This window comes from Bombus fervidus, chromosome 5 (genome assembly GCF_041682495.2).
Source record: "Bombus fervidus isolate BK054 chromosome 5, iyBomFerv1, whole genome shotgun sequence".
NCBI classification, from domain to species: domain Eukaryota; kingdom Metazoa; phylum Arthropoda; class Insecta; order Hymenoptera; family Apidae; genus Bombus; species Bombus fervidus.
The window spans coordinates 13291056-13304098 of NC_091521.1; the positions used below are offsets into that span (position 1 = coordinate 13291056).

A 13043-nucleotide genomic window follows, 5' to 3' on the forward strand; every position below is an offset into this window, starting at 1 on the left:
ACTTCTGCACTCACCTGGAACACTTGCACTTCAGCAATCTGATGAACGCAGCCCTGAACGTTCTATTGAATATCGTGTAGATCACTGGATTGATGGTGGAGGACACGTAACCGAGCCACAGACACGTGTCGACCACGTGTACCGGCACCGAGCACTCGGGACAGGCCGCGAAAAAAATATTCAAGAGGAAGAATGGCGCCCAGCACAGCACGAAGGTGAAGAAAACCAGACCCAACACTTTGCTGGCTTTTTGTTCCGTTGCCACGGCGTTCGCAGCCAACGATCTTCTCTTCGTTCGTCCCGCGAGGAACCTAGAAACCCAAGGATTCCGATTTATGTTCGTTGAACTCGAAATTCACGAAGCGGTCGAAGTTCGAATTGACCACCATTTGTACATGCAAATGGATTTCCACGCTCTCGTGTCTCTCACGGGTGCGATTCGTTTCACGCGTAATCCTGTGTCCAGGATTTTGAGGGACGAACAATCTCTCTGCGATCCGCCGTGCGGCGTCAATTTCGCGATTAAACTTTGTCAACGGATCGCGATAAACATTCTGGATAATTGATTACGCCTCGTTCTACTCTACTTTCGATCTTGTTGATTTTATTTCAGACATAAAGGAACGCAAACGAAGCGGCGGCAAACTAAATTCATCCGAAATCGATGACGCACCGTATGCGTCGTGCAGCGGCTGTCTAATCTACACGTCGTTGTGGCAAGGAATTCGCGTTATCGTTATCAGCCGGTATTGGATACATGGACGACGGTCGTAAGGGCGGAAACATCTGCTCAGGAGTATCGCAAAGAACATTTTACGAAATTAAAAAGTAGTATTGGCCGCGAGATAAATGAAAAGATATATAGAAGAACAGCGGGTCTCTGAAACGTCGGTTCCTGAAGATCGTCTTTCAGGCATTTCTTTCGAACGAGTGGTAAAGTGAACGCGCCCTTTCAAACGCAGAAGCAAAATCTCGAGATTTTTGCCCGTCCATATCTCGTTTCGCGATATCTGGGATATTTTTTGACGCAACGATCGAGTGGAGAAAGAAATTCACCTGAGATTTAGGGTGTTGGGCGTGACGTTCAACTGCAACTTGAGGGCCCTCAGAGTGAAGTTCCTTGTTTCGCGGGCTATATTCTCCGGCGTTTGTGTAGCCTGATCCACTTTCGACCTCAGTTTCGTCCCGGTCGTACTTCCGGTCGGGTTGCTGGCGCCGTTCACGGTGAAATTCAGCTGCGGTTGGGATTTGCTCGGCCTCGCGCCCTTGCACCTGTTATATTTACAACGGGACAGAAACCCCGCGTTTAATTTAGTTAAACTATCACCGTTTCGCGAAAACAAGTTACCGGCCATGGTAAATTGCAACGAACCGCAACCGAATTGCAACGGAGGCTGCGCTTGTGAAAAATGAACGGAACACGGCAACGATATCGTACGTTACGCCAATAAAGGATGCACGCCGAATTTTTCATCTCGAATTTTTCTATTCGGATGTCCAAAAAGAAGATTCGTAGTATCGCTAGCGCAAGATACGGTTTTATGGTGTTAAATACGGCAGCTCGGTGACGATTACGTAAATTTATTTCAATATAATTTATTAGTCAGCAGTTTTATCGCGAGGTAACGTTGTGCCTGAAACATTTGGAAAGGAAGATTCGTATCTCGGGTGAGCCTCTTATCCTATTTAACGTTGGATAGAAATATATTTGGAGAAACCATAATTGGACAAATAAATAGAAACGATAAAGAACCGACTAACACAAAAAATCCAATTTCTACGTTAGTTAATTGCGATTCTTTTTATCTTTCTCACTAAGATTCCGCAGTTTCCTCGTTCGCGTTTTAGCTTCCCTAACTGCATCCACTAATTTTCTTCCAACCCTTCCAATTTAGCGGAGCGTCTAGTCGCGAGTGAAATAAGCGGCGACTAACGAAAAAGATTTTTAATTCCATTAATGCGCCAGTGGAGTTGCGGGACAGTTAAGTTACGTCCGTTGGCATCAACAACGAAGGCTACGTTGCATTAGGTTAATTGGCACGATTAAAAGTTGTCGCCCACTTAACGGTATAGCATCAGACGTTCGGTTGTTCATGCGCTGATGATGTTTGTCGCATAGTTCAAGGATGAAGATAAATGTAATTAAGGCGACGACGTGTGTTCAGAGGCAACGTTCGATCGTTTCCGCGACTGAAAAGTAATTCTTTTTTTTTTTTAATCGCTCGATATATCGTTATTTACCTTTCGCTTCCGACACCGCCGGAAGTTCTCCACGTGTATCGCGTCGACGACGACGATGTGCTGGTTTCCGTAGTTGAAGTAGTCGAGGAAGCCTTCGTCGAAAAATATCTGCCTCCCAACCTTCGAAATTGATCCCGTTCAGGATGTTCCGCAACGAAACGAGCCTTTTGTCTGAGCAGCTGCACCGTCAGTATATACGTGGCTACCATGACGATCATGGGAATGTAAAAGGCGATCAAAGAACCGAACACGAAGAACGCCCTGTTGTTAATCACGCACGTCCCTGGTCGAGGCATGATATTCGAGGGATTTATTATACCTGTAAAATCACCAACAACTTGGACGATCATTCACAATTACCTGATTGCTGTTTTTTTTCTTTTTTTTTTTTTTTTGTATATATTATGTTACGTCGGTCGACTCTCTACCTGGATCGGGCCTCATATCGCGGACGGGATGGCAGTCAGATATCCGCACATCTTTATTGCGTACCCTTGGGACTCTCAAGGACCGACCATAAATCTCAGAAAATTCTAGCTAAAGTCTTTCAGATCGAACAAAGATCTTTTTACGAAAGCGTTTTCTAAGGTTTATGGTTTGTTTCAGGAAAACACGTGAAAGTTGATTTTCCACACGTGCGATGCTTCCTACTACCAACTTTCTATCGAGGGCGGATAAGACCCTTCCTAGTCCACCAACAGTTTTAATAGTCAATAGAAACAATGTCTATTACCCTCACTTTCCCGGCCAAAAACTGTCATCAACAAATCCGATGGTCCCGTGCGCTAGACACACCCTTCTCTAGCTCTCCTCCGACACAGCATCGTCGCTTTCAAGGTAGTCCGTTTTCGTCGTCAGAACAGTCAACAAGTCTATAACGATTCTTCCCTTAAATCAGTCGGTTTCGTAAAGTCTAACTGCATACATCGACAGCTCTGACGAATAAAGTCGCTTAGTCTAACGAACTCATTGAGAGATATCGTAAAGTCGGGTCAAATTTCCGTAACGCATTAACTGTACTCATCGCCAAATACTTTGTGACGCTCATAATATTGTAAAATCTATTGTTGAATATATACGCCATATTAACCTGTTAATACAGTGTTCATCGAACCACCCCTGTTGTCTTAACCGAAACAAGGGGAACGACTATTTCGCGGCGTCGATTAGCCGAATCGTAGCGAGAATTTACGCCTCTCGCTGACGCGTTTTCCTCGCGAACGGTCGTAACATATTATTATAATTTACGATTTATAGATCCGAATAATACGTAATGGTAACTACACGGGGAAAAATGTCGAGAAGGTGAAATAAAATTTTGCTGTCTGAAGTCTTGTTTACGACGAGATCAATTTTGAGGGTTTGTATAGCAGGTTAATTTTTGCTTAAATATTTTCAATTCCTATTTCTGTTTAAACAGGTTTTTAAACGAGAAATCTTTATTTTACATTGACGGTTAATCTTCGCGCGTAGAGTAACCATTACCCTCTTCGTTGTTTGCTCGTTTAGTTTTCTCTCTAGTTGGAGATTAGGCAAATTCGCCTACATACACTTGGCAAGTTTTTAAACTCGATTCCCTCGAAAATGTAGTCTCCGACGGAATTTTGTTATTTTTCGGTTTCGTCTTAGTTCGAGCCACGGAGAATCTTCTTGCCTTCGCTTGAACCGCAAACTTACACCCACGGTGTATTTGTAATTTACAGACTTGCGTAAGATAAAAATACATTGTACGGAATGCGAAATTCAAAATTGCCATTCCAATGGATTATAAATGAATACAGGATGCAGATTATGGCAGAAGGTTCGGAATTAACGAGACAGGTGAAAGCTTATAGATGCGATGCGATGCGATTCATCTTCTTTTCCTCGATTTTACGATTCCTAAAAAAATCGAACACCAGCATCGTTTGGGTAAAACCGTAGTCGTTTATCGACCTATCCGTGTCCTGGTTGCATAGTATTTGGAATAGTTTCGAATATCGAGCAGCCTTCGTTGAATAGAGGGGCAAGAAGAAGAGTTGGCGTAAAACTTTTCCATTTACTCTGGTACTCGACGAAACGTTTAAAGGAAACCGATTTCTCCAAGTGGTTCATCCGGTTTACGTCTTCCGGAACGAGGTTTTTTTCGAATGGCGAATTTTTCGATTATTGTTTCGAACGAGTGTTCGCTCCGAATTACTCCGACGATTCTACGCTATCGACTCACGTAAGAAACGCAATCGTGCATTGTTTTTTCACCACATACCGCGTAATTGCGAGTCGGATGCTGCAACCTATAACCTACACTCGTTACTGTTATGCTAGAGAAATAGAAAATTACATCAGCTATCGGCTCTCGTTGGCAGAGTTAGCTGAAATAGGATTTTTTAAACAAAAGTTCAATACCACGTTGTAGGATTTCAAAGCTGCGAGTTGTCGTGACAGTTGCTGTATTTTCGCTTAGAAGTAAAAATGTAGGAATCGTTCATTTCCAACGTTTGGTAGAATTTATTTTACCTAAAACTGTGATGGAACTAGAGACCAGCATGGCGAGCAACCACACGGCCGCGATCTTGAAGCCGACCATCCGCTTGGTGGACGTGTGCCGTGTTCTCAACGGGTTACGGATGCCCAGATACCGGCCCAGCGAGATGAAGCACATGTGCATTATGCTCGCGGAACACGCTAGCACGTCGCACGTCACATACACGTTACACCAGAGAACTCCAAATGGCCAGTATCCTGCAACATTCAACAAAAATAACTCGAGCAGAATTTCGACAAATTTTTACGGTTCCGATAAGAGACGTACTAGCGTCGAGAATATCGGAATGCGTTTGATTCCACGAACTGCCAGCCTTTCGGTTCCTCCAGCAATTGCCTGTCCGTCAGACATATTCGTTTCTAAGCGTCCTTATCTGGACGCAATCCCATTATTAACTGGATACTTGGAATAATTTAGCGTTATCTAGACTTAGTTTATCTTTGAGCGAACACGTTCCTTCGAATTCAACTCGTCCAACTGTACAAGTTAATCTATTCTTCCGTATATTCGCCATATACCTTTTACCCTGAACTGCGAGCTCCTTGAGTTTCCAACCGGTCGTATCTCGCGATTTTAATTTCTCGAAACCGTACAAAATGGTTTTCCTACGAGAATTTCCACTTATTATCAAATACGATCGTTCCGCGAGCTACAAACGCGGCAGTAGTCAAAGTTGTCAGATATAGAGGAATTCAATTTCGTTCGTCTTTAATTTGTCCAACATGAACGCGCGATGCCACTGGTTCTTTTAGCTTCGGCGTAACGCTGCGCTGTCAAAGTTTCCTTTTGATGGCTAACTTAGCGAATTTTCGAGATTTTCACGCAACATTCCGTCCGCATTCCGGGCACCAGCCCGACGCGTTTAATTATCGGTTTACCTTAAACTAAATATGTATTCGTACGTGACGCCTTTTGCCATTTTAAAGATGTACACACATGTTGGTCCGACCTCTCTGAAACACGAGCAAACTCGGAGGTTACACTCAAAAGCACACAAAATGCCACGAATGTAAACCGGCTGTTAACGTTGAAGTCCTTTGATGTTGTCCGTTTTCACGTGCATCTTGCGAGTTAAAATTAACAGAATTGCGCGTTTCACGTCAAAATCGAGCAGATTCCCATGACAGACAATTAACTTTACGACACCGAACACTGTCTCTGTCGAACAGCTTTATATTCGAGGGAATAAGAAGGAAGTATTTCCTTTTGCAAGTTCACGATCAAGCCGATGATTCTGCTTTGACGTGGATTCTAAGCAAATGCCTTCTAAGTTTAAGAGTTATCGTAAATTCTTCACGAGGACGGAGCTATTTAACTTCAAGCTTCCGAGGTTAAATTTTTTAATAACTAGTTTAGAAAATGAAGGTCGAAAGTTTCGTGGCTAGCCTCTGCGGAGTTCGTTTTAGCTTTTTTTCTTAAGAAGCCCGAGTCAAAAAGAAATTGCAAAAACAAGAGATTCGATATCAATCGTTATAACCACGTTATAGCAGGTTCGGTGGTTTTAGTATTAATAAAGACGAGAGTAGAAATCTAAAAGAATATTTCGTGCCAAGTAAGTATAATAATACAGTAGATAAAAGAGCTATTTGAATTAATCTGATGGAGACTTTAGGTTCTAAAAGTCGTATTTATGATACACAGATTGTTTCTATAGTTGGCCTAAAACGATCGCGGCTAAAACTATATGAAATATGACTTTCTTATCGTGTTTAAAAAAGGCGAGGCTAAAACTCGAACTTTTCTTAGAACAAGTCAAGAAATTCGGCTTCGACAAAAAGATGCTGAAAAAAGAACCTACTCTTGCAAGCTCAAGGTTGAGGATATCTGAAATCTTTCGGACGAACGTTTAATTCGTTTAATTACTTGCTTGCGAGGAGGATGCCTTTTACCCTAATGTTTCATTTAAAATGCAGAAACTTAGCGAGTGCTACGATTACGTTTGCCCGCGTTATATTACGATACTTCCTAATTCGAAGTTACGGCTGACGCGTGGAGACGAAACGCTGTACTTCTTCGCATAAACTTGTACGTAATGAAATTCTCTAGGGGTAGACCCATCGACGTCGCGACGCCTACGAATTAGTAGCAAAGATCGTGCACATTTTTCCGCAGGATTAATTGCAACTCCCAGACAAATGGTTAGCCTTGAGAGCCTCCGCAAAGAATCGTTACCTCGATCGAAAAAAAAAAAAAAAAAAAAGAAAAAAAGCAGAATATTCTACGCATTTATGTCGCTTCACATTATACGATTTTCTGCACTCTTTGACAAACTCTCGCCTCTTTGAAGTTTCGCGTGGTATGCATTATACACGATTTTATTATTTACGTTTCATCTTTCGCTATATGCGAGTCGCGGCTCGCTGCGGGAAAAACTTCCGACTATTCGAGTAAAGATGTTTCTCAAGTATCAAATACGTAAGTTTGTGTTCGATCGAATTGCCAGTTTACTCAGAGGATTGCATAAATTCGTTTGTAACAGGAAGCCCGAAGAATAGACAGTTATTTATTAATTTAGAATTAATTATTTATTCGACTATTTAACTATAAAACAACGGAGGAGGATACATTATCTGTCTACGAAACGTGTCGCAAACTATCGTCGACTTGGAAAAGTTTGATTTAAATCGAGCAGTTTCGAAGCTCTGAATCATTCGATTGGCGAATACTCGCGAGGCTGGTTCTCGAAGGAAATAGGATGTGTTCTATATACGAGGAAAAACGATAGCGAGGGGCAAAGATTCTCGTACCCTCGAAGATATTTGTTGACGGAGTCGCGGAGAAACAATTCCAGCGGCGAGGACAGTATGCATATTCGGCGTCGACGCGATATCCGCGCCGGAAATGCAATTTCGTCACTTCGCTCGGTACGACGTTCACGTAGAAATTGCGCGTCCTTTGTTATTTCCTTTCTGACCCCGATTGTAATCGTGTTCCCGAAACGATGACACGTTTTGTGTGATAAACGTATCGACAGTTCCGAGAACGGTTTTTCCATTAGGTACGCTTTTAAATTTATTTCTCGTGACAATTCCTTGCCTTTTTATCCCGACAATATCGCTGTATTACGATACGTTTATAGCCGGGAAATCGAAACGCAGTACCGTGTCACAGTCTTTCGCCATCTATCAAGTGAAAATATTTTACTTGTAGGAATCAATAGGATACTTAAGCATTTTAATGGGAGAGAATTTCAATTGATACTACCCTGAAAGGAAATTGGATGCGCTAAAATTCCCCAGAAATTCTTAATGACATCGAGACTCGGTGAACGTGCAAGCCAGATATAAAATTTGAATAGCATTTTCTCTCTGTTGTCTCGCATAAATATGACATTTTACTGTAATTTTAACTGCACTAATTAAATCAAAACGAACGATATTGCACCTTAACGCAATTTTCTATCAAATCAAGACGAACGATGTTCGCAACTATTCGGAGATACAAAAATCCTCTTTACACGTCTTTCTGTAGTTTCCACCAAGCTCCATAGTCCAACAATATAGAATCTATCGTTGACGGTGTAACATTTTGCAGAATATTGCACGAAGTTGGGACTTCGCGGGCGATACGTAGTAGTACAATCTGTTTATAGTCAGACGGGATCTTGATGTATCCATTGCGATCATTTTTCATCGATTTGAAACGTTAACATAATAATCGGCGAATCTTGAACGAAGTAAATTATTCACGAATGAACAATATATTTTTTTCTAAAGGTTATTAGCTGAGAGAAGGGTCCAAACATTGAAATAAGGAGCGCATTCTCGAGCCCCTCGAGTTCAAATTAATATTTCAAGCCGGGCGCGTTAGACTAGCGAAAAAGTAGGTTAACGAGCTAATTGATCGATTCTAATTAATACAGTAACTTTCATCGAGCCACTCTTAGATGGCTTTAAAAGAACGTGCTGATTAGTCGTAGAAGCTTGAAATTAGTGGAACTCGTTTCGTTGTGCTCGGATATGAAACGAATCACAGGAAACAGCGTATGAAAATATCTCGTAAAATATCGCCCAGAAACGACCATACATTTGCATGGATAACGAGACATCTTGGAAACCCTGTTTTCTTCCACGAGCTTGTATATCGAAAAATATCGAAGATATTGGGCGGTTATCGGTGAATTCGAAACGCGGTCGGTGTCTATGTCTATGAGGATTATACATAGAATGGATTTAGCCGACGGAGCTTCTCGGATATTTCATTCTATACGGAAAATGTTGGGAAAATCTCAAATGCCAATATTTGATAAAAAAAAAAAAAAAAACGCACAGCGACGAATGTCAAACAACGAGCCCTTATTTATAATAATCCGAATGAAATTTATTCGATCAAAGTAACGGACGATACATCTTTTACTGATTTATTAATAAAATTGTAACGGTACAATGAAACACGCGATAAAATTTAGCATTCGAAACAGAGGGCAGGCGAGAGGCGTGCTCCACTAACATGATACCGATTATCGAATTCGCAGTCAAAGGGAAAATAAAATTCTGTTGCATCGGGACAAACTCTTCGATACAAAGCGTTTGTACGCCCGGAAACGTAAGAACGAGAGTGTGTAGTTCCATATTTTCTCGTTCGATGTACGCGTAACTTAACCCGAAACACCGAGGCGGATAAAGAATCAAAGACGGAGCTCTCGCTGACGTATTTGCCTTTCTTGTCTCGCTCAGCTCGTCATTTCTCACGCCTAGAAAGCATCGAGAATTTCGTTTATTTGTCAGAACGATCCTTTGTACGTACCAAGGATCGCATGCATTATTTATAAGACGACAACGATGATCGCTGCTTTATAGGGGAACAGATTTCAGTTTCTGAATCTCCTGATACGGTTCTGCGATGATCCAGATGTTACGATCGTAAAAGCTTGTTTTTGGGGAATTCGTTGTACGAAAAGCCTATTGCGAGAAAACGTAGGGGATGGTAAATCTATTTGGAAGCGATTACTTGAAAGAATTTACGACGGAAAATTACATCATAACTCGGTATGGTCTTTTTATGATTATGGTTAATGGCAGTTTGAAAGTAGAAAGAGAAACGATAGTATATGCGTGGTATACCTCGGTAAGTAGAATCGGTCCAAACGTAGTCAGACGGGAAAACAAGCTCGAGCGATTCCTATTCAACCGGCGATGTGCTGTTATCTAGATTCGTTTGTAAATCCTTTAATTAACAGTTATCTTTATTACTACGCTAGCGCTACAAAATAGAAAGCGTGTGTTACATAAATATACTGCCGTTTAAAAGTATCTAGGCACTTGCTTAGTTTGACAAAGTGCATTTTAATGATATATCACAGAACGGGTGTATGTAAATTAAACGATAATATTTAATACGAAAATACAAGATAACCTGATTCATACGGTTAGAAAGCGACAAAATGAACGAACGAGATAAAAATATAAGGGACCTTGCTCGTCGAATGAGATAACATGGAACCTTTTCGTGCAAAAAAACGTAAAAGTTTTTTCGTAAAGAAAGCTACAGCAACCTTCCCTCATAAACGTTCAGACTAGTCGGAATCCTGATCGTAATCTGAAATCACCCGTAAGCCTAATTCATGTTCAGGCCTATCATTCGTACGACCGGACAACATTTATCTACTTTGTCCTTCGACACGCGGGTGGAATTTTCAATGCAATCCTGACCTCAGAATTATCTTATCGCCAGTTTCTGCTCTTCCGTCTGAGTCAGCGATCACCGGTTCTAAAACAGCTCCAATCTTTCGTTTCGATGGTCTTCGAGGTTCTTCAAGAACACCCTCGAGTATAGACCGAACCGTACCAAAGGATTTTTTCTATCGATCGACAGAATATCTTTAACTTATATTCATTATCTCTGACTATAGAATTCAAATTTTGCCACAGATAGGTTTAGGGGCGAAGATACGCCTTTCTTATGGCATTTTTCTAGGCATTTAAAGTACTATTGTTATATATATATATTTATTTATTTTCGCCTTTCTTCCGGCTCTTGCGAAGACTTTTAGTTACACATACAAAGTAAATCAGAACAATAACTATGACACTTACACACGAACAATGATATATACATAAGAAATCAGAACAGTGCACGTGAACCTACTTATAAACAAAAACAAACACAACATGACATAAACAAAAACAAAAATTTATTTCCGCCTTCCTTCCGGCTCTTGCGAAGACTTTTAGTTACACATACAAAGTAAATCAGAACAATAACTATAACACTTACACATGAACAAAGATATGTACGTAAGAAATCAGAACAGTGCACGTGAACCTACTTATAAACAAAAACAAAATAATCATAGCTTAACATAATTTCCGTTAGCTATACAACCACCTATATCTATCCTTATAATTCATTATTCAAAATACTAATATTGATAAATTATATCGTAAAATATTTTACTATACAGTATTAAGCCGTGGCAATTTTGCTCAACAGCAGTTGTCACGTTAATAAAAATTAAACTCTAGTTGTTAACGATTGGAACGTACCTGGAAAATACCTTTGTAAAGAAGATTGTGAAAAGTGAATTTCCAACGACCTAATTAATTACACGTTACATTATACTTACATTAATGATAACACGTAAATTTTAGCTTCCGTTGATTTTACGGTCGCGTTGCATAATTTCTGCCTAGTACGAACCTTTCACTTTTATTCGTCCCTTTTCATTCCTCGCGCGAAAGGGAATAATTTCATCAGGATGTTTGTTGTTCTGTGAACGAAAAATTCGTTCTTCTTGATGAACGACGAACGCAATTTCCGGGAACGAAACACGCCAAGTCGAAAATACATCGACTAATTCGCGACCTCGTTTCCGGTTGCATTAACGCCGAAAACGTATGACAAGGAAGCTGTTGGTTTTCACAGCTAGAAATATTTCATTCTGTCGACAGAACCGTAACCAGCGAAGGAATGGACAAATGAAAATTCCGCTATTTTCCGACAAAGTTTCCAGCATTGGTCAGGACGTGATCTTGATGTCGTTCGACGGCAAAATAGACCAAGCTGTTTCGGAATCACGGACGTGGCATTACAATTTCAAACGCGCGCGAAAGAAACTTCATGGACGAAGTTAAATCGTGCTAGGAACGGACTGGGCTTAGAATGGAATTTTTCGTAGCCATCTTCTACTTTTCGGAACGTCGTTGAAAAGAGTTGGAAAAGTGATAGAAACAAGGCAGGCAAATCAGTCGGGTGCTACTTTTGAAACTGCATCCCGGTTTCGAATATCCCCATTTAAAATTACTACTAACTCGACTGCGTGCTGTGTAACACACAATTCGGGATAATAGGCGATGTAATATTATTTTCTTTTGTCTGTGTTTGTCATCGATGATTTTAATATTACTTCCAACAAAGTAAATAAAGCATTAAGATTTCAACAATATCGGATAATTGTACATACTCGTCTTCTTCGCAACTCTGATAATTTTTACGAAATTTCATTCCAGGAAACGAACTATTGTTTTTAACTCCGATCTACCTTCGTCGTTTTACGTAAAGAAACGAAACTAATTCCAGGATTTTTACGTTCCATCGATAATATTCGTGGCGGCGAGCAGAGTCCACGAAACTCGTCGAATATCGTTCCATCGGCAACTCCTTATAGATAAACGGAAAAATACACTTAACCTCGATATCCGCTGCCGTAAAAATCAAAATCGCGTCGAAACGGAACCTCTCGTCGCAAAGGTGTTGCTCATTAGTAGTTAAAAAATCGAGTGCCACTAGAACTGAAACTTACGATTTCACCGGGATGCAACGTTCTACTTGAAATCATATTTTTCCAATGGTTTTCTCGACGATCTCGTTGCAAGAGGCTGGAGTAATAATTCACTGCGACGCGGTTTCAATCGACCTCGGCATTTTTCCCTTCGGGACTCCATTAACCGTGCCGCCCATTACTTCGCCCCTCGATATTGTCGCTAGACTCGACGAAAGTCGAGAGGCAAAGTGCCAGGAAGACGTTCAAAGGGACGCTTTAAAAGTGGATCCGTACGATACGAGGCATACTAGCATTTTCGATCATTTGCATTCATCTTCCAAGCGAAAATCGCTTGGAAAATGCAAACGCAAAGTTGAGAACCGATCGATTCGTGAGATTTCGTCGGTATATCGGAAGTTTGGAGTGGAATAACTGCTCGGAACTCGGGAACCAGCGAGCAATTAGTTCATCTGCGGGCATTCCTCGTGAAGGAATTTTTCGAAGCAAAATAGGGAAAGTTCGTGCACGATCGTTGAACTCGAATTTTCTAACGAGCCAGCGATCGTACGCTCGTGG

The 13043-nt window shown here is 41.0% G+C and overlaps 1 protein-coding gene across 7 annotated transcripts in view; it reads right to left on the reverse strand.

Moving 5' to 3' along the window:
* Positions 1–13043, reverse strand: part of 5-ht2a (5-hydroxytryptamine receptor 2A) — a 39487-nt gene that overhangs the window by 4463 nt on the left and 21981 nt on the right. For 6 of the 7 annotated variants that reach the window (XM_072002926.1, XM_072002928.1, XM_072002925.1 and 3 more), the window contains 4 exons: positions 4738–4962; positions 2242–2560; positions 1057–1272; positions 15–311 (listed from right to left, as the gene is read on the reverse strand). In XM_072002926.1, the coding sequence (XP_071859027.1) occupies positions 15–311; positions 1057–1272; positions 2242–2560; positions 4738–4962 (1057 nt within the window). The remainder of the gene's footprint in view (positions 1–14; positions 312–1056; positions 1273–2241; positions 2561–4737; positions 4963–13043) is intronic. The other variant, XM_072002927.1, reaches the window with a different exon arrangement.